At 43.0% G+C, this 21,714-nt stretch overlaps 1 protein-coding gene across 1 annotated transcript; it reads left to right on the forward strand.

Annotated features, from left to right (window-relative positions):
* The first annotated feature begins 21 nt into the window (after positions 1-21).
* tamalin (trafficking regulator and scaffold protein tamalin) lies at positions 22-11,613 on the forward strand. Its single transcript, XM_044038010.1, has 8 exons — positions 22-492; positions 3,058-3,110; positions 3,674-3,728; positions 6,608-6,710; positions 8,508-8,601; positions 9,471-9,537; positions 10,364-10,430; positions 10,801-11,613. The coding sequence occupies exons 1-8, from the start codon at positions 292-294 to the stop codon at positions 11,304-11,306; spliced, it is 1,146 nt and encodes a 381-aa protein (XP_043893945.1). The 5' UTR covers positions 22-291; the 3' UTR covers positions 11,307-11,613.
* The last annotated feature ends 10,101 nt before the right edge of the window (positions 11,614-21,714 follow it).

Genomic DNA, 21,714 nt, shown 5'->3' on the forward strand with positions numbered 1-21,714 from the left:
TTTCCTCTTTTTTTGCATCGATGACGCACACAAATAACCCGAGGTGCACCTGAACGCAGCACGGAGGATGCGCGTCCAACGCCCCGCCCCCAGGTTTATTCACAAGAAACAGAGTCGCGTTGTTGAAGGTGTCTTCTCTTCTGACTGAACACCACGCTGCGTCTCTGAGTCTCACAGCTCCACCGCTGCTGCTCCCGCGGAGGGAAAACAGCGCAGTCTATTAACACTGTTTCACACAAAGTTCTGACATTACATTCACTCAGTGTTCGGCAACTCAGACCCGAGCTCAGCATGACTTTCAGGAGGCTGAAAAAAGTCAACTCCAGCGGTCCAGACTCTGGAGCCGCCGCATCTCAAGACAACGACATTTATTTCCCCTCGTCAAAGTCAGACAGCTGCAACACCAACAGCAACAACACCAACTCTTCCGAGGTCTACAACCACAGGACTCTGGCTTACTCTGGAGGCACGCTGCCCAGGAACTACAAAAAGGTAAATAACATGTAAATTAAACGCGCTCTTTGTGTCTTTAGTGAATTTACCTGCTGGAAAACCGCAGGTCAGTGTTTTCCCAACGTGTCCTCATTCACTGGGTCATCATGACGAGAAGACAAACAAACAAACAAACAAACAAACAAACAGTTCCCTCTCTTATCAAAACTTAGAAACTATTTTTGACCTGTTTTAATGTCAAGTTTATCCGTTTAACATGCATAGTGAGAATAACAGTGTAATTTACCTATTTGTCTTATTTACAATATTTAGGGCTGAACGATTTTAGGTAAATATCTAATTGTGATTGCGATATAATTCGCAATATCAGAGGGAATGTTATTTTTTACATCACTATTCTCATTTTCATTTCGAAAAACACATTTTAAATGATTACTGTGTAGTTAGTATTTGTGCAGAGCTGTGAGGCACAAAGATGTTCTCTTCGGTTTGAAGAGTTAAATGTGTATAAATCAAGACAATAAATAATCAAAAATGATATTTTTGATTAACAAATATTACCATTCCTGTATTACGATTTCGATACAGTTTTTCTCCCCTGATTTACGTCAAACCCTGTCCCACCCAGTCTCACATCCTCATTTATGGTTTTGAACTAAAGACTGTTAATAAATCCAGGAACCAGCTCAGCTTTTTTTTTTTCTTAAAGACCATAAATGAATATAAATTTTAAATTTTACAACAGGACCATATTGAATAATCCCAGTTTTGTGTGATGTAGTCTCCTTAGATGTGGGGTCTGCTCCGTGTATTGATGTGAAAACGTTTGGTCATCTGTTGAGAAGTGTTTCACGGTTCATGTGCAGAGTGAGAGACGTTTGTCACATGTCAGGTCACTCACCCCTGACAGTAGCGAGTGTGGACCACCCAACACTGAATCTGCTCATGTTCAGAGTCCAGTACTTCATACATGACTCCTTTCCCACAAGAACATGTTGTTAGAGTTGATTTTTACATTACAGGGACATTTATTAAAGTATTACTTTAATAAATAGGGAGGTGCTAATACAATATTCAGTATTGGTTAAAGTCACTGGATAAAATATTGGTAAAAATCCAAAATGTCACGTAAGGTACACCACAAATGTCATGTGACCAGAATGTGAGGGAGGAATACAGTGATCATCATTCGATAATTCAAGGCCGTAATGCTGATATAATAAGAAAAAGTGGCCAATGATTAAAATCAAATGCTTATGTTGTTAGAAACGTTGTAAAATGTTTTAAATTTTAATCACAAGAGACATTTTAACTGTGTTGAATCTGGATTAGTTCATAAGTCACAACTGAACAAATTGCTGCCAGGATTTACAGTCTGCTCCTCAGATGTTCAGGATTGACACCAGCTTTATTTCATGTTACATAATCCTGGCTGCTGAGAACGCATTCTTAGGGCTCATGGGTAAATTGACATCATTTCCTTCCCTTTTCTTTTTGCTGCCGTCGTCCTCATAAATCTAGGAACTTATTTTCTTGGACCTTTGTTGGTGAAAGTTTACGTCCGAGTTGGTTTTGAAGGGGAGAGACACGTGACAGTGTGTACTGTAAAGGGAAGCACAGTTAGCTACAAAATGAAGTGCAAATGAAGCTGGAATGAGGAGCTACAACAGCACATTGTCCACACACACACACACAGGGATGGAGATCCTACTGGAGCAACCCCCACTGGACTTTGTGGTTATGTGGGAATAAATGCACCCATTGAGAGTGGCACAGTGCAATTTCTGTAAGTGTTGGGGCATAAAGAAAGCAACATTTTTACTGCTCAGAGAGGCCGCGGCACAAAGCCGGCCTTTCACGGGAGCAGCATTTGAAAACGATTGGGTTTAGAACAGAGGTGTATTGATTGTAAGTGATTTAGCGAGGCCTTCTGGACAGATACCTTCCTTATTTACACAGTCAGGTAGGGCTGGGTCCTGACCTGCTGTTGACATGGGCTTTTCAGTCAATGCCGTTATTGTGGCTGAAGTGCTGCGAGGCCAGACGGCAAAAACACACAAGTTAAAGCTGCTGTAGTAGAAACAGATGGCTGTTGTGTTTTATCCCCGGGACGTTAAAATAATCATGTCTCTTCTGTCCTCACCTCGTCTATTCAGAGAATGTGGTGATCTGGAGTTATTGATCACTATACCCTACGTTTTAAAAAGAATCTATCTTTACTTTGCCAGTGTGTGAAACAGAAGGCACACACAGGCGGGCCCGAGGGCAGCTGACGTGGTTTTTGTAGTAGAGCTAAATTTAGTCGCTCCAAGGTTCTTCTTCCGATGCTGTGACTGAGTGGAGTAAACAAACGCACAGACAGACGTGTATTTCTGGTTTTCTCCGTCGGTGAAACTGACATAATGGCCCCTGTGACTTAAAAAAAAACATAAATACACACGCATGTGTGTGGCTTGAACACTTGGCATACTTTCACTGCTGTGTACAGTAGGTGTGTCCAGGAAATGTTTGGGGGTTTACCCTCGTGAGTAATCGTGCACTTACCTACCGCAGGTGTTTTTGACACGCTCCACATGATTTTTTGTTTCGTTTCTTTCATCGCAGGGAGGGGAGCTGCAGAAGTGGAAACCCCTAACACAGGCACTGGAACCACAAAGGTAAACTCTCCCTCATCACTCACTCACTCACTCACATTCATAGTGTCAGGCCCTCATTCAAACTGCGATCTTTCATGTTATGAGTTGTCATGAATTTGAATGTATTTTTTTTTCTGCCTCTGTGTAAGAGAACTTGTGCTTGCGTGTGCGACTCTTGTACCGCACGTCAGTCTGTGACGTCCAAATACAGAGGGACACAGAGGAAGTCCTGTCCAGCATGCAGAGATAGATAATCTCCTTTTGTAATTTACATGAGGGCATCCGTGCACGGGACAGAGACCCAGAGTCAGATATTTAGGGATGGTTTTCTTTCTGCGATATTCATTTTTTTCCACAAAAATACTGATTAATTGTTATCAAAGCATTTTACTTTTCAATTCCAGACATTGTTTTTAAGTTTTTCTCTCAGCAGAAATTAAGACAAATCTCATAGCTAGTATCAACTTAACTGGAAGACTGAGATTCCAGGAGGAAATTTGAGGATATAAAACAACATACCTGCAGGGTGTACAGCACAAACATTTCATAAACAAGAGAAAGACCTTTTTTTTCCTTTTTTCCAGGAAGGTTGTGGTTTTGGAGAAGAAGGAGGAGGAGACATTTGGCTTTGAGATACAGGTAAGGAGATTAGCAGTGGGAAATAGCAGGGGAAGGGGTTTGAACCTGGTGATGCAGGGGTGTTTACAGGGTCATTGCCAGAAGTTTTAGGGCCTGTGTAAGAACGTAATACTGGGCCCCCAACAAAACTGCCACCTCCTAACCCTGACAAATACACACTCTGGATAAATACAGTGACGTCTCATGGAAGGTTATATATAACCTCTATATATAGGTGATATAGGTAAAGTGCATCTTTATTAAAGGGAACTAAAACAAAACGTCTGTGACGTTAAATAAATGTCAGTCACTTTCAAACCATTGTGACATAAATTCACACGATGTTGACGAAGGCTCCCTTCACATGGGTCTGGGTGTAATGTATTGTTGTGAGTTCGCATTTTGCCTTTGAGCTTCCGTACTGTTTTACCTGTGTGTCCCTCGCTGCATACTCCGTTGCGTTGTTTTCCATTACTCCACAGTACTCTACACTTTCAATCGTTAGAATCAGTTCATTAAAAAGATGTGTTCACAGAATTGTTCACTACTTCCTGCATGAGCGGAGAACAGACTCCAAGTCTGACACAGTCACTGAACTCAAACGAGCGGTGATTGGGCTCACGGTCGCCGGCTTTCAGCAGTGCTGTCGCTAAATACACCAGACTCCTCTGTTAAATATTGAGATTTTAGACATGTCTTTGCTGAATGTTGGAGATTAACGCATGTCTTCAGGAAGTCTTTTTAACTGTTTGGAATTGTTTGATTCTCGTGTCAGAAATCACACTCGTGACTCAGCGACGACGCTCTCTGACCAGTCAGTAGCCGGTCTGTCAAACACACACATCACATACTATCACTTACGGAAAAGCAAAAACACAACACAGCCTAACCCAGTTGCGCTAGAACTGTATAATGGAGCTTTAAAGAGTGTTTTGCATAAGTGCATGACTCAACAAAATATATAAAACCTAACATTTTAATGCAGAAACGTTACATATTATCATATCTTTAACAGTAATCCCCTCCGGTGTCCATTTAACAGGATTTCACAGATCGGCCACATCGCCGTCGACACATGAAACTTACGTGACTGACGGATGCGCGTCTTTGTAAAATCTCATAATCTGAGCATTTGCATGCTTGAGGTTGAAAGGTCATGCATCAGTAATTTGTGGATGTTGGTCCCATGACTTGAGAGAGGCGGAGATGTGTATTTTTAAGCCGTGTGGTTTTCCCCCACACTCCTCACATGTAATACCTGCTTTACTCTCATCCCAGCGGGCTGAAGCTTCACACATTTGACCCCAGTATCTGTGTGATCTCGGCCCGAGGCGTCGCTTCACAGTGTCAGCTCTGTCACACGGGCCTCATTCTAGAAAAAGAATCAAACTCAAGCGATTAAACGTGGAGATGAGCTGTGGATATTGTACGGCTTCTGTGTTTACTTGAAGTTTCTGGAAGTGAAATACTGTATTGTGGGGGGGTTAGATATATTGTTCTATTTATGGTTCTCTCGGAGGCTCCCACCCTTCCTGTGCCTTCCTGTGGCCAGAAGGAAGTAAGACCAGTTCGATGGCCGACACGAAGAAAAAAAACTCAGAGATTAGTTTGGAGTTTTGTGTTGTTTCATCGTCTGTTTCCCTCCTTCTCTCTCTCTGTCTCTGTGATGTTTAAACTGATGTTGAGCCAGGAAATATAAATGTGATATTTGCGTTTCAGTGAGATTTGCATGTTTATCTTTCGGGCTGCGGAGTAGAAGCTGACAGTGACGCAGCAGCAGCAGCAGCAGCAGCAGCAGCAGCAGCAGCAGCAGGAGAAACAGGCTCACATATAGGCAGATGTGAATCACTGCAAATTTCCAAGTTCCTGTTTTTATAGGAGCACGTGTCCAGTGCCGATAGGAAGCTTAATGGTTTTTGTGTGTCTCTGGTGTGTTAGCTGAGCGTCGTGCTTCCTTCAGCAGAAGCACTGTGACTGGCGAGTGATGGTTGAGGCAAGAGGAAGTTTGTCTGTGACGTGCTGCGTGGCGACAGAAACGGAGAAGATCACACAGACCAATGTGGAAGTAACAAATGCCGTTTCTAAGACGACAGCATGTTATGGCATCACTGTGGTTGAGCAGGGAATCAGATTGTTTACTTCACTCTAAGTTAGTGAAGTGAATTGAGAATAAGAATAATTATAATGATCAGATTATAATCTCTATAAAATCTGTACATGTTTAGCATGTATATAAAATAATAATCTGTAAAGTAACAAGTCATTTTAGGATGCACTATACTGATGTCCTTGAAAACAGCACTGTATGAATCAAACCTACCTTTACATGACAAAATAATTCATTCAGAATTAAGTAATAATGAAGATAACAGTCTCAGAACCTCATACTCAACTGTGCATTCAATTCAAGAAGAATGTTCTCAGGATGAGCATCCTGGATAAACATCTTATTAGCTGCTAAGCAAGTGAAAGTCCAACAAGGTGATAATGAATATACATGTGATAAACAGCCAATAATCCAAAAATCATAGCTTTGAACATGTTTGCAGCCTTCAAATATAAAAATTATCAAAGACATTTTCTTATCACTTATCAAAGGTTTGCAGCTTCATAAAGCAGATGATTTTAGTTTTTACAACAACTTTTTAATTTATTCAGACAAGATAAACAAACCACTTTGCTTTGCATGCATGGGCTGTGTCTCGCCATCTTCCCTGATACGATCTGGTTTCCTGCGTTGCTCAGCGCGGTGGTTTTGTCAGTGTTGCAGTGGAACAACGTTTCAAAACCGCTGACATCAGTCACATTTTGTAAGATTATTCCTAATCGTCAAAGACGGAGGCAAGAAAAGGGAAGTATTTGCAACTCATTCATTGTGTTTCTCTCTCTCACCTTCTCAGACATATGGGCTCCACCATCAGGAGCAGAACTCAGTGGAGATGTGTACATTTGTGTGTAAGGTGCATGGAGACAGTGCGGCCCAGCAAGCAGGACTTAAAGTTGGTGAGTTTGTGTTTCTTCCTCTTTTTTTTTATTAGATCTAAATCTCTCTAAGTCTAAAATAACCTGGAAAACACTTGAAATAGACACGAGGGGACGTGAGCGTGACTGGGGGTTTTATTGCGGCTCTTTTTCTTTTTTTCTCCTTTCTTTTCTTTTTTTTTTTGTTTGCCAGCTGACGCTTACACACCAAAAGTCAACATTGCCCATGAGTTTCAGGTGACTTTTCTTTAGGGAAGTGCAAATATGAGCGTGCGCCTGCTCATTTTCCAGTCAACAAACAACTTAGTGAGCCACTTGTTCTCTTAACATGCACTTGCCAGCTTCTCACGCTAGTGTGCCACGTGGAGGAGAGCAAAGACAGTCACTTTTATTTTATTTGGCAATGTCTTGTGTCATTCTGTTGTCCCCCTTTAAAGGTCCAGAATGTGAAATGTGTTGTTCTTCATTTCCCCAGAATGAGCCTTTTATGTTTATATCATAAAAGCCAGGTCAGTTCTAAGGAGGCCACTTATTTGAACCATGTTTTTACTAATTGCGATTAATTTTGACTGAAAATTGTCATATGAAATCAGAGGGAATGTGTAGAGTGTAGAAAATCATGTGTATAGGTCAGTATAATATTTACCTAAAATAGTCATTTGACACACCTTTAAGAAATATTGCCGTATTGTTCAGCCCTAGTTTTAGCCCACAATGGACAAACTTAAGTTTTGCTGCTAATTAAAAACTATTATGTTCTCCCACACACTTGAGGTGAGAGATAATCAGCTTCAGAATGCGTCTTCCCCCAGTAAATCACACTTAACTCAAGCAAGTCCACTTGCCTACAGCTAAATCCTGAAGGTGACTCTGACCTGGGTGACTGAGAACCTTCACAGACCTGTTCCCAAATGAATGCTGCTAAATTCTGCACATAAAAATAAAGAGTGCTCATTATTCAACATAATTGATCATATTTATAGAAGTTAGGTGAAGAAGCTCTGCAGTTGTCCTCAGTGTTGCTCTTATAAGTTGTCTGTGTTTTTTTTTTTAAACCTGGGACTGCTCAGTCACAAGCTGGTCACTCTCAGCCACATGTGCAAGAAAGATAGAAAGAAAGAAAGAAAGAAAGAAAGATAGAAAGAAAGATAGTGGGAGAAAAACAAAACATTGATCTTCCTCCTCTGTCCAGTCCGTGTATGTCACCTCAGTTTCACTTCCTACATTCCTCACATGCTCGCTCTATTGTTGCGCGTTTTCTTGCCGCGGACACAATGACTTCATCGCATTAGGGTTTTGAAAAGAGGAAAAAAGGCTTTGTGTTCAAACCTCACAAAGGCTGCTGTCACGCATGAGAGTCTCTGCCGCGTCTGATGAAAGGGTGAACTCCACGTTCCACTCATGTGACTCTCGCTTGATGTTTTTTTTAACTCATTTTGCACATGATTGTAAATCCAACTTTCTTGTTGTTTCCTGAGCAACTTGAGCAAATAGTTGACAGATCAATGAATAATTATGAAATAATAATTGCAGCACTACTGTATTGCTTTGACATATTGAAACAATCCCATGAGATGATTGCAGCGCAGTGACGAGCCCGCGTGCCACGACTGCACACGCATGGTCGTCCACATTTGTGTTGCACATGTGTTTGTCCCACATTCATTTAGAGTCAAACGAGCCTCTGTTGGCTGCAGTTTGCAGTAAATGAAGCCACAGAATGCTGAAGTGCATCCAGACCAAAGGGCTGCTGGTTAACACATATGTTCTGGTTTTATATATATAAATGTGTGTGTGTGTGTATCTGTGTGTGTGCAGGGGACACCATCGCAAGTGTCAACGAGACCTTCGTGGAGGGATTTCGGCACAAAGAGATTGTTCAGCTCATCAGGGCCAGCGGCAACACAATCAGGTACACAGAGGAACTCACAGCAGAGATCTTTTAATTAAAACACTATGTGTGTTTGTAAAGTTTTTAATGTGGGAGATGAAACAATGCAAGTAGTGAAGAGAGCTGAAATGGCCATTAGTGCCGTTCGCTGTCTGATGAAATGAAAATTACAAGAGAGAGATGTATCAGAGTCTATTTTTCCCCAAAGTTCACTGTCAGAGAATCATGTATGTTTTTGAAATCTCTGGATATAGAAGCAGCATTTAAATTTTTTTTTTTGATATATATCCAACAAATCGAATACCGTAAGAAAGTGTGCGTTTGTTATCTAATACTCAATCACAGAGCACTATTTCTACTGTTTTCTGACATTTTATAGACAATAGCTGAGAGATAAATGGAAAATGTCAAAGAAATCATCAACACAAGTTTTTTTTAGGATTCAGTCTGTGTCACTTTGCCGAGCGGATGCTTAGTTTGAACCACACTCTCCTCCGCGCTCTCTTTGCCCCACTTGTTAAAAAGATGAAAAGGGCAGTTGGCGATGGCCCTCGTCTCCGAAGCTTTGATAGCTGCTGCAAGAGAAGTGAGGTGAACCACATCAGAGAGGCAGCGCAGGCGCAGAGTTTATAGACTGACATTGTCATATTATACTTACACAGAGTGAAAACGAGCTCAATAACTCCCTCACCTCCCTCGATTTTTTACGATTCAGCGGCTTTACGGCACAGACGTGTCTGAGTGAAAACGGTCTCCGTCCCATTTTAACATTTTAATGAAAAAAAGCCTTTCATATGGATGTGATCACTGGTGTCTCTGCTTGTAGTGTTTACAAGTACTTCCTGTTATGCTTTATATTAAACTCTGTTGCTTCTGTTTGTCACATGAAGGCTGGAGACGCTGTACAGCGACTCCATCCGGAAAGCGGAGCTAGAAGCGCGGCTGCAGTATCTGAAGGTGAGTTTGTTTTTGTTTTCTTTTAGTGTCTGAAAGCGTTTGTCAGCAGCCAGTCAGGCTGGTTGTGTGTTCTGCAACCACACACACACACACACACACACACACACACACACATTAGTTATATTAACATGCCAGATATAGACACCGCCTCCCTCCCTCTCCACACCTGTCCCCCAGCAGCAGCAGCACCTGTTGCATCAGCCGGCTCACTTGTCGCTGAAGACATTCTTGACTTGTGGCCGTTAAAAAAGCCGCGGTGGCTCGAGCTTTCCCCCCCCCGCTGTGATTACGGCAGCTGTCCCGCTCTAATCTGCTGCAACACAGCTGCTCTCCATGAGACGCTAATCCAACATTTTAAAGATTAACCTGCTGCTGCATTACAGGCGTCAAGCATTAAACGCAAAGTCTTGGAAAGTGATGTCCTCGCTTCATTCGCTGTTCCTGTGGACTCGTTGGTTTTTGGGATAGCTGCTAAACAAAACTAAAAACCGTTGTCGTGTTCGATTTCACGCCATTTCTTGGTATTTGGGAACTCGCTTGTCTCCTTCCTGTTATTTTAAGAATTAGCCGTTTTTCCAGCTCCACACATCCTGTCATTTGATACATACTGTAAATGATTTGGCTGAGTAAATGCACCTGCAGCAAAGGCCAAATCACCAAGTCACTGTTTTACATTTGCTGAAAACTGCCGACAGCTGTTTTCAGCTGAACATGAACCCTTACCTTTGTCGCTCTGTTCCTCATTACGACCATCGTTGTTCTTGTTAAACCTGTTGCACTTTGTGTCTGTGGCAATCATTTAAAAAGCGTGGGTTTTCTTTTGCAGCAAACACTTCATGAGAAATGGGACGAGTATCGGTCGCTGGTGGTGCAAGAGCAGAGGCTTGTTCACGGTGAGTAATCTGGAAAAGCAACACTTCTTCAAGTCTGTAGGTGAAAAAATACAGTACAACATAAAAACACTATGAATAATTGTTAAAATACAAACAATTATCTGATCTCAGTAGTTTCTACTTCATGGGGGAGGCATATATCCATCTATCTGTCCATATGTATCTGTCTGTAAATTAAAATGAGCTAAAATAAAATAAATTATGCCTTGAATCCAAGTCAAGGCACTTGTTTTTTTTATGCAAAAATCTCTTTCCTCCAAGAGCAACCCTCATTTAAGACAAATTAAGTTAAGTGAAATTGTTAGTAGTCAGTCAGAGTGTCTGGACTTGTTTTACTGATGGATACAAACTCTGCCCTCCTTTTCTTCAGGTATAGTAATAAGTGATGCTGCAGTGTACGAGTCCCTGGAGTCAGCAGGTGTGTACGGCAGCCTTGGAACCCCGAGCCCCGCCGCTCAGAGAGCGCTCCGCGGCACTGGCAGCACCAGCAGCAGCGCCAGCTTCCTCAGCACGGCCACCGAGGACGACCCGCTCTATCAGACCTGCCTGTATCAGGCCGACGGCAGCGTGGACTCGGACAGCGGCAGCACGGGCAAAAAGAAGGAGCAGCTGCAACTACCGCCGAGGCTGCAGCGTCTGCGGCCGACCAGCGAGTTCTTCTCGGTGGCCAAAACGCAGCTGACCCGCAGCGCCAGCACGCGCAGCTACATGAGAGGATCCGGGTCGCAGTCGTCGACGTTGCCTGCCTCGGGCGAGAAGCAGGGAGGATTCAACTCGCTGCAGAGGAAGCCCAAACAGAAAAGCTTCCGCAGGCGACTCCTCAAATTCATCCCTGGACTGAACCGACCGCTGGAGGAAGAGGAGAGCAAACTGTGACGTGAGCTTCTCACCGCAGGACGAGCACAAACTGAACCAAAGAAAAGACGGGAAGCCATCTTAAAGAGACTGAGACCAAAGTGTAAAAAAGCACTGCAGTTGCACCTCTTCCTGTTAGAATAGGTAGACAAATGAACATCTGGCTACATTCTGTAGCTTCCCTTGCTTCACGGCTGTACATAACTTTTGTTTTTCATTTCTTGTTTAAGTTATTTATTTATTTTTGTTTGGTTTTTGTACAGAATTAAGCATTTTTACTGCATGCAAGGCCCCTTTTTTGACAGCTGAATAAACGTGCTGTTGTGAACGTCCTTGTGCAAAGTGTCTGATATCTACATCGGATCGTTCAGATGGATCTTCTTCTCTCTTTTTTCCCCTGTTTGAATCTCAGGGCCTAAAATTAAAACAATGAATCATTATTTAATGGGGAACTTGCATGGGAAAATGTCGACAAGCCACAAGTGTCTGTGAGAATTGAAGCTCCTGAACTTAAATTAGCACTCAGACCTCGGGTGAACACACACACACACTTGTTTTGTTACTTCCTCAGCAGAGATTAGACGTCTTCTATGTGGTACAGTTAAATTTAGAAAAGCCTTGAAATTTTTTTCACCCATCCTGAGAATGTAATCACCCAAGTTTTTGAAGGTTGCCGTGCGGTTTCACATGGTTTGTGGGTTTCTTGGGGTGCGAGGTTGTCCAGAATGGATGCTGTTGTATGGCCTGTGACACAGTTTATTGTTGGCAGGATAGTGAGGAATGTGCAGAGAAAGGCATGACCCAGAATTCCAAACACAACCGCTTTCTTTCAGCTCCTGCGGACGAATGCTGATTCCTCCTCTTCCACGCTCCCATATTCCCATGGCGGCCTCAGTTGTCCAAGAGCTTGCTGGGTGTGTGTGTGTGTGTTGGGCGGGGGTTGCTCAGAGTCTTTTCATTCCTGGCTCCTCGCTGACCCATGAGGTCATGGTGGTCACTTTCTCCGTTGGCTCCGCGCCGTTGATCCCTTTTGTCCCCTGCCACTCTTTCACAGATGCGCCCAGAGTGTTGATGATGGTGAGTGATGGTATGTGGCCATGTGTTTGAGCCAGACCCTCGTCTTCTTCTTCTTCTTCCACATGTCATTTTTTTTTTTACTATTGTGAGAAAAGAAGCAGCAAACTAAACAGGAGCCGAAGAAGGAGGAGGAGGAGGGGATGTGGATTGGAAAGGACGCTGACTTAAGGGATTGTTATGCAAGCCTGCTAATGCCTGAAACATGGGTTTAGTTTGAAAGGGCTGAATGTGTAACGAGGGGATAATTAGTCGAGATAATGGTACACTAAGAACAATGTGTGAAGGGGCCATTTAGCGGAGACAGCGGGGCCCAAACAAGGAGCATGCAGTTAGTGCACAGTAATTAACCCTGTTGGAGGTCAGGATAGGGGGTTGACTGGTCAATAACATTGTAGTGAATGTTTGCGTCTCATCCTGCCACTAAAAATGCCACAGTGGATTCAAACACAAGTGTTGAGGAAGATTTTTTATGTTGAGATCCACCTCTGTTTCTCCAGCTGTTTGAAGGACACAATAAAACAACATAATTCTGTGTCCTTGTGTCTAAAAAGTAAAGTAAAGTAAAAAAGTAGCGTTTGAAACACTTTAAATCATTAATGCGCATATAGCTGTATTATTTTAGAGGTTTTTTTATGTGACTGTGTGGAATAAGGCAACAGCATTGTGTTCATTATTATGACTTGATGAGGAGAAAGGCTTCACACCAGCGCACGGACCATAAATCATCATCATGTCTTTGGCATTGAGGAGGGGGGAAATAATGCTGATACTTGCAGGAGAAAAAGCTCAAGTTTCTCGAACTGTCAATGATCCATTCATGCGCTCATTTGCAACAGTTCATTCAAGTTGTCTACATACGTTTGCAGTTACCTTTTGCACCGAGGACATAAGTAATGAGTGTGGGTTCAGTCTGACACCAATACTCCATTATACCTTTATGTTCACTACACTTGTGTGAATATTTAAAGGGGTATTTTGAAGTTTGGTTGAGTGAGGCGGTGACACGTTATCAGTGAAAGAGGCGACACGATAAACACAGATGATCCTCACAGAGACTGAGTTTGCAGTGTCTGGACAAAGCTGGAATAAGAAGTGACTGTTGTTACAGTTCTTTTACTGCCTGTCTGAGATGACTTATGATCACCGAAAAGAGGAAGCAGAGGGGCTTGTGGGACACAGTTGAGTCTTTGTGGTGAAACAGCTCAGACCAGAATGCTATTTCTTAAGCGTGACGTGGGTCATGACGTCTGATTGGCCATCCGTGTGTCTGGTGTCTGGCCAAACGCATGGACCAGTGCAGATGTTCTTGTAAGGATGTGCTCGTGCTCAACGCTTAATTGTTCAGTAATAAAAAAAAAAACCACACATCTTCTTATCCTCACGCAGGAAATTAACCCTGCTTGAAGCAAACACAGAGGAAACTTTGGCGTCATAAAGAAGAGTGGGTGGCTGCATGCAGAGCGGTGTCTGTCGTGTGATAAAAGGATAGGAGCTGGAGGGCTGTCGGGGGCTCAGGATGTGGATGACACATGTGCTACAAACCAACCATAAAGATAACACGATACAAATGAGTGCAGGGTTTAAAATAACCACATCATACTCGGTGTAATTGCCTCCATATTTGTCTGTCAGGGCGTGAGTTTAACGGATGCAGGGAGCAGGTGAGGTGCAGGGGAAGTGAGCACTGTTCACAAAGACAGGACAGGTACCAAATGAGGAAGAGTTCACAGTTAAAGGGCACTGATGAAATCCATCCGCAACTTCTGCCCGTGTGGCCACGAAAGAGGAAGGTGAGCTGGATGAATCAGCATCAACCGCAAAACTTCACAACAACAACAACAACACCAACAACTGCATCTGGCTGGTGAAATAAATGCAAAGCGGTGGATGATTTTCATATCAACATTTGCTTTCGTAGCAGCAGCAGCAGAGAGCTGATACCTTAAAGGAGACATTGTCTCTCTCTAGCTTTTACTGCCTCTTTTCCATAGCTGCTGCTCATAATTTCCACCTGGCAGCTTGTTAATATACAGTTACACAATCAGCCCAGTTATTTAAGAACAGGTCAGCTGTGTATTTTTATCAGTGCCCATAGAGGAGTCTATAAATTGACGTGTTGTGTTTGTGGTTTATGATAATAGAAGATTAATCCTATTGTCTGTGTCTGTGTGCACACGTGTGCATGTATTTCTGAGGAACTGCTTAAGTTTAGGACTAAGATTTGAATTGTGGTTAGGTTAAGCTCAAGGTGTGGACATTAAGTGGTTGAGATAAAGTTTAAGGTTGGCCAAATGAATGCAAGTCAATGCAATGTCCTACTGAGTGCGTGAGTGTGAGCAAATGATTGGTTATTGATTGAGGAATTATACACACGTCACCTTTTATTCTTTTGTCCTTTCAATGTTCTAAAAAAAATGTCTTGCGTCAGGGTGATTAACCACACCTGGTGACCTGATGGCCAGGTGTGGGTGGTTCCAAATCAGTCTCACCTGAGGAAGTTACATCGCTTTGAACCGCTGCGTCCTCTGATATATGAGTAAGTGTGAGGTCTCTCTCTGCCTCCCCTTTGGCTGTGAATGAATGCATGAATGCATGCAATCTTTATTGCTCTAAAGGGGAATTTGACTTGCGCCGAGAGAGAGCATGAAAATATTAAATGTTTTTTTTCTACCAGTTACTCAGAGGTGAAGAATCCTCTCGGGTGGGAGGTGAAAAGTCCACTTGTGGTTGTTAATGTAATTATGTTGCTGCGCTCTTGACCAGGTCTCCCTTGAAATAGATCGTTGACCTTAATGGGACTAACCTGGTTAAATAAAGGTTAAATAAAAGTGACAAGCACAATTAAGTGCAGAGGGACAAGTACGTGTGTATTATCAGAGTTGTTAGCAAACTTGTTAAGCAGCTAAATGCTCTGTAAGACAAATGATCTAATGCTTATTTTTGTCCAGGTTCAGGGAGTCCTGTACTTGTACCCTGAGTTTTAGGGTACACATTCAGAACAAACTGGATGCCATTGGTCTGTTGTGATCTTGTGAGCTGAATTGAATGTTTACTTCTTGCACATATACCAGTTATCTTGCTCACTCACAGAATACTGTTCAACATTCAAATTGTTTATTTTCCTTCATGAAAATGAAGACACTTCTGAAACTGTGCAAATCTTGTTGTTCTGTTGTTTTTGGCATTCTATGTCAATTTGTTATTATTAATTGAGCCCACGTACTGTCAAAAATGGTGCGTTCTGTTTACACCGGTGGCTGCAAGTCGGAACTGCAGTTGACTTTACCTCCGAGTTGACTGTGTTCCAGTTGAGAAGTCGGAAAAAAACTTTCAATTCAGTTTTATTTGTACAGTGACAAATCACAAGGCAGTGTACAAAGTAAGACAGAAACATTAACTGTTATAGAGAGAAGAGAGACAGGAAGAAATCTCTGACAGAACCAGACTCAAAGATGTGCAGCCATCTGCATTGACTGTTTGGGGACAAAGGAGAGGTGGGGGACAGATGGGTAAAGAGGGAGACGAGGTAGAGAAAGAATAGAGAGACCAGGAACAGATATAACAGTTATAGGTTTAGACAGGACAGTTCTGAATCGGTTATGACATGTTTATAGCACTATAACCATTGTACAACCCATCTTGCTACACTGCTCCACCTGTTTCCTTAACATGCTCACTGTAAAAAACACAAACAACAAACTCATTCGGATAACCAACACTGCCACAAAAATAATTGGTCTACACTCAACTCCAAACCTGTCATGGTTGTGCTGTGCTTCACCTTGTGGGTGTGGCCCAGCTCGCTCTCTCTCTTCCCCCACATCGCCCTCACATCTGCCCCCACTGCCATCCAGCCGTCTATTTAACTTGTCCCGCCCAGAAAGAGAGGCCATGGAGTCCTTGGCTGCAGGAATAATCCGGCCGTCATCCTCCCCCGTTGGGGCACGTTTCTTCTTCGTGGATAAGAAGGACAAGACCCTTCGCCCCTGCATCGATTTTCGTGAACTCAACAATATTACATTGAAGAATAAGTATCCCTTGCCATTAATCAGTTCCGCTTTTGAGCCCATCCAGGAGGCCACAATCTTCTCTAAACTGGATCTCAGGAACGCGTATCACCTGGTTAGGATCAAAGGAGACGAGTTTTAACATCCCCCTTGGCCATTTTGAGTACCTCGTCATGCCCTTTGGTCTGACCAATGCCCCTGCCGTGTTCCAAGCCCTAATCAATGGCCTTCTTCGTGACTACCGCAACGACATCTTAAACTTCTTTCGGAACCCTGAAGAACACATCCAACATGTCAGACAGGTACTCCAGTCGTTGTTGGAAAGACTCAGACTCTTCGTCAAAGCAGAAAAATGCGAGTTCCATGTAAACTCCATTACCTTCCTAGGGTACATCTTAGAGCGTGGACAGATCCTAAAAAGGTCAAGGCAGTGGCAGAGTGGCCCAAATCGACTCAACAGCTACAGCAATTCCTTGGCTTTGCCAACTTCTATCATCGGTTCGTCTGGGATTACAGTCGAGTGGCTGCACCCCTCACCCATCTCACCTCCCCTGCTGTCCCCTTCTCTTAGAACTCTGAAGCGGATGCTGCCTTTTCTGAGCTAAAGAGGCGATTCACATCTGCACCCGTCCTCCTCCATCCAGACCCCTCGTGACATTTTGTCGTGGAGGTTGATGCTTCCAACTCCGGGGTAGGGCAATTCTCTCCCAGCGCTCTGCCTCCAATCAGAGGCTGACCCCCCTGTGCCTTTTACTCTCGCCGTTTGTCTCCTGCTGAGAGCAATTATCATGTTGGAAATCGGGAGCTGCTGGCTGTCAAACACACCCTAGACGAATGGAGGCACCCGTCTGTTGTGTGAACGGACAATAATAACCTGGCCTACATTCAAACTGCCAAGTGTCTCAATTCCCTCAATGGTTTAGACGTTTTAACTGTACCCTCACCTACCGACCAGGCTCCCGAAACATCAAACTTGATGCCCTGTCTCGTCAGTTTATCCCCAAAGGAGCACTTGCCAACCCTGACACGATTCTTCCCCCGTCCTGCGTAGTGGCAGCCTGGGAGGTTGAGTCTCTTGTCCGAGGAGCTCAGTTAACAGAACCAGACTCCTGTGGGCACACACCTCCAGGTTTTCCTATCACCCTGGTATCAGCCGCACCCTGTCCCTCCTGTAACAACACTTCTGGTGGCCTTTCATGGCCACAGACACCCGTGCCTTTGTGTTGGCCTGTACTGTGTGTGCCCGCTCCAAGTCCTCTCACCAACCACCTGCTGGCCTGCTCCGCCCTCTACCAGTCCCTGGTCCCACATTGCAGTCGATTTTGTCACCGGACGTCCACCTTCTCAAGGTAACACTGTAATTCTCACTATTGTGGACAGATTTTCCAAATCGGTGCATTTTGTGGCTCTCACCAAACCTGTCTCAAAGCCTTTGAGACTGCCAACCTCAATCCACATGTTTTGCCTCCATGGAATCCCCGCTGTTCCCTGCTCAAGAGGATGAGATTGTCGTTCCTTCAGTTCAGGCCCACCTTCGCTGCTGCCACAAGATTTGGAGGGACGCTCGACCTGCCTTGCTTCGCTTAGTGGACTGTAATCGGCGTGTCGCTGACCGCCACCAGACCACAGCACCCAACTACAGACCAGAAAGTTTGCCTTTCCTCCAAAGATCTCCCTCTTCAAACAGTCTCCAGGAAACTCATGCCCTGCTATTTCTGTCATCAATCCCACCGTGGTCAAGCTGAAATTGCCCTCTCACATGAGAATTCACCCCGTTTTTCATGTCTCCCTGCTAAAGCCCATATCAGTCAGCCCATTGTCCCCCCCAGAAGTGTCCCCCCCACCCCCTTGGGTCATTGATGATCACACTGCCTACACCATCCGGCGGTTACTGGACAGCCGGGGCCGGGGCTACCAATACCTGGTGGACTGGGAGGCGTCCGTTGAGGCGGGGTTCTGTCATGGTTGTGCTGTGCTTCACCTTGTGGGCGTGGCTCTCTCATTTCCCTGTCATTAATCTAGTGTGTTTATTCGTTTTTGACTAAGAAGTGTTTTTTCATCTCCCAGGATCACAACTTGCCTGCATCCTGTCTGCCAGCCTCCGCCTGTCTCTTACTCCACCAGTGACACTTGGTCCAATTCTTGGTCGGAGGCTTGAAACTGCAACACTAAATTCGCACTTGTTTAGACCCACTCGTAGGGGGACAGGACATCATTCCCAGAGTGTACAGTGTCCGCCATCTTTGCTAACAGTTACGCTAACAGGATCAAGTGTCACTGGTGGGCACGTAACAAAGAAAAGAATGACGATATTTCTCAATTCAGGGGAAACTGAGGTTGGGAACCACAATTTTTCAAAAATACTACCCCTATTATAGTAATACAAAGTTAAATGCAAATCAGTGAAGTATTCCTTTAAACAGCCTGAAGGATGAGGACACATAGGGAGAGAGAGAGAGAGAGAGTACAGGAAGGAAAGACACATACTAGGGTTAATAACATGTAATAAAGTCATATTCATACCCAGAGTGACGCAGTGAGTGTAAGAGAGTGAGTATGAGTGCACCACAGAATTACCCCCAGCAGTCTAGTTTTATAGCAGCATAACAAAAGCAAAACGTGTCTTGGGCTAGCCGTTGTTATAGCAATACCAGTCGATAACAAAAACAATTCTATGTCATTTGCACGTGCACAAAATCAATGTTTGCACACAAAAACTGTATGTGTACGACTGATTTCATGTGAAACAAATAAGACAGAGGTGCAGTTAACAAAGTAGCAGAGTGTTTTATCTTTAATCGCAGCCACCTTAGAAACCTAAATCAACTATGTGAATTTGCTCTGACTTTCCAACTCCAGAAATTGTGACTCCTGAGTACAACTACAACGCACCATCATTGCATTATTCATAAGTACAGGAGAGTGAGGGGATTCTCCTGTAAAATCAATGAGACTTTCTTTAGTGTGAGTGTTGGTGGTTGTGCTGCAGGTGTGCTGAGTTTCTAATTACCAGGACTTGTCTGTTGACTGGGCGGCTGCTCCACACCTGCGCCTCATTTCTCTAATCAGCAGCAGTTGTTAAATCCCGGGCTTTCCTGTGCTCTTTGTCACATAGTTGACCAGCTTTCATGACAGCAAGAACTCAGGGCCATTTTGTTTGCAGTCACTATGTTGCTACAGGTCCTTTGTTTAGTTAAGGGATTTCTCTCTTTTAATTTTTCTCTTGTTTCACTTCGGGGTACTGCCTATATGGTTGTGTGAACGTGACAAAACCGCCCACAGCACTCTGTCCCCTCTGTCTTTGTATTATTCATCATTTCCGATCTGACTGTAACATCTCCACTCACTCAGGGACTCGTCACTTTATCTGAACCCCCCCCCACCACCGACCTTTATCTCATAAACATTTCGGACTTCAGAGAAACAGTGTTTATTGAAACCTGTGGTGAATAATCAGCGTTAGATTATTTTTCAAGGAAATTAAATGAGCAACATGGTTGACTGTTGGCTTTGAGTTTTGACTATTGGGGCTGAGAATCACTCAATCACTTTGACTGTTACTTTTCTACAATAATGTTCATTTTCCAGCTCCACATGTGATTCTTTCTGGATCGTTTGCTTCATATAACAAAGAAATCATTAAAACTGAATAACACAAACAAGAAATTTGAATACCTGATCATTTCAAAGTTTGGTAAACCATCGATTAATGTTTGTTTTTTGAACATATTCCATCAATTCATGGACAAAAAATAATGAACAGATCAGTTGGTTATGAACATAACTGTTATAATCGTCGCAGCCTGTATTTCTTCCAGAGTCTTTGGATGCATTTATGCAAACTGAGAACAAATATTAAATACAGATGTGTGTCAGTTCTGGGGGTAAAGTTACGGAACAAACTCAGTGGTGAAATGAAATTGTGTAAAACTATTTTGGGATTCAAAAAAGTCTGAAAAGTAAAATAATTACAGCTTACGATGTGAATTGAGATTCAAGTTCTATAATTGTAATATGTATTTCTCTTAATTTTCCATTTTACTTTCGGTTATTGTGTTAAATGATCTCGCGTTACGTTTACTTTTTATACGAATGTCACTGACATAAAGACATCCATTCGCTATTTTGCCATGGTATAAGGTTGACATGCTCCTAAAGCACTTGAGCTTGATTTTCACTCAATAACACTGTCTGAATTATTTTGGCTCCAAGGAAGTCACTTCCTGTTCAGTTATAGATCCTGCTCCTAAAAGTCAGGGTCAACAAATATGCTGTAAAATCCAGTTGCTGGATTCACCAGACAGGTTTGATAAAGATCAGTGTGTTTTTACTGGTAACGGATGGTGAAGCCGTTTGCTCAATAAATGTGCTCAGTTACCGCAGCAACACTTCCTATTCATCATGTCTTATATCTCCAGTTACAAAGACATCTGAGTAGTTCACCGCCTGACACACACACACTCACACACATTATACTATATCTACGTCTTTTTCTCTTTAAAAGGTCTGTGTAACTGAATATGCTTTTTATTTCCCTTTGTTGCTCATGTGTCAGATGACCATGACCGTTTAGCTTTAATACCAACAGTGGAAACACAACAGCTGTGTGAGGCTTATCACAAAATAAATATATATATAAATAAATGTAGTGGTAGTTCTGTGTAGTTTTACATCTGTATGGTTAAATATTAAGTAAAGCTAAGGATGTGCACAATATAATCTGGTATATGTGAGGATGTGTGTGTAGATGTTTTTATATCTTTGTGAGTTCCAACTAAACACAAACGTATCTTTGTGGGGACATTTTGTCTGGGCCGCACATCTTTAAAGGGCTGTTTCGGAGGTTAAGACTAGGTTTTAGGGTTAGAATTGGGTTAAGGTTATGGTTAAGTATAGGAAATGCATTATGTTAATGAAGTGTCCCCACTAAGATATTAAAACAAGTTGTGTGTGTGTGTGCATGGAGGACTCAGGGTGAATATTCAGTTATTAAATGAGTTCCTCTTTCTCATGATGGTTTTATGATGTTTGAGAACATAAAGTCAGATAAGGAACCACCTGCTGATAGTCTGCCACTTTCATTGTCTCACACACACACTCACACAAACTTGTCTTTATATCTCAGTGAGGACACATCATTGACATAATGTCCTAGACCAGGAATCTGCAAGTAAATGTGGTCAAGGGCCAATTTGTTTGTAAGCAATTGAATATTGGGCCAAAACATTGCATGTTATTCTTCATCAGGCAAAAGTCCTTTAAAACGTCTTCAGTCAGAAACAAAAAAACACGTTTGCTTATTTTACGGACATTTACTCCCCAAACCTGGCTGTCTCCATGAAAAC

Source organism: Solea senegalensis, linkage group LG11 (assembly GCF_019176455.1).
Source record: "Solea senegalensis isolate Sse05_10M linkage group LG11, IFAPA_SoseM_1, whole genome shotgun sequence".
Lineage (NCBI taxonomy): Eukaryota > Metazoa > Chordata > Actinopteri > Pleuronectiformes > Soleidae > Solea > Solea senegalensis.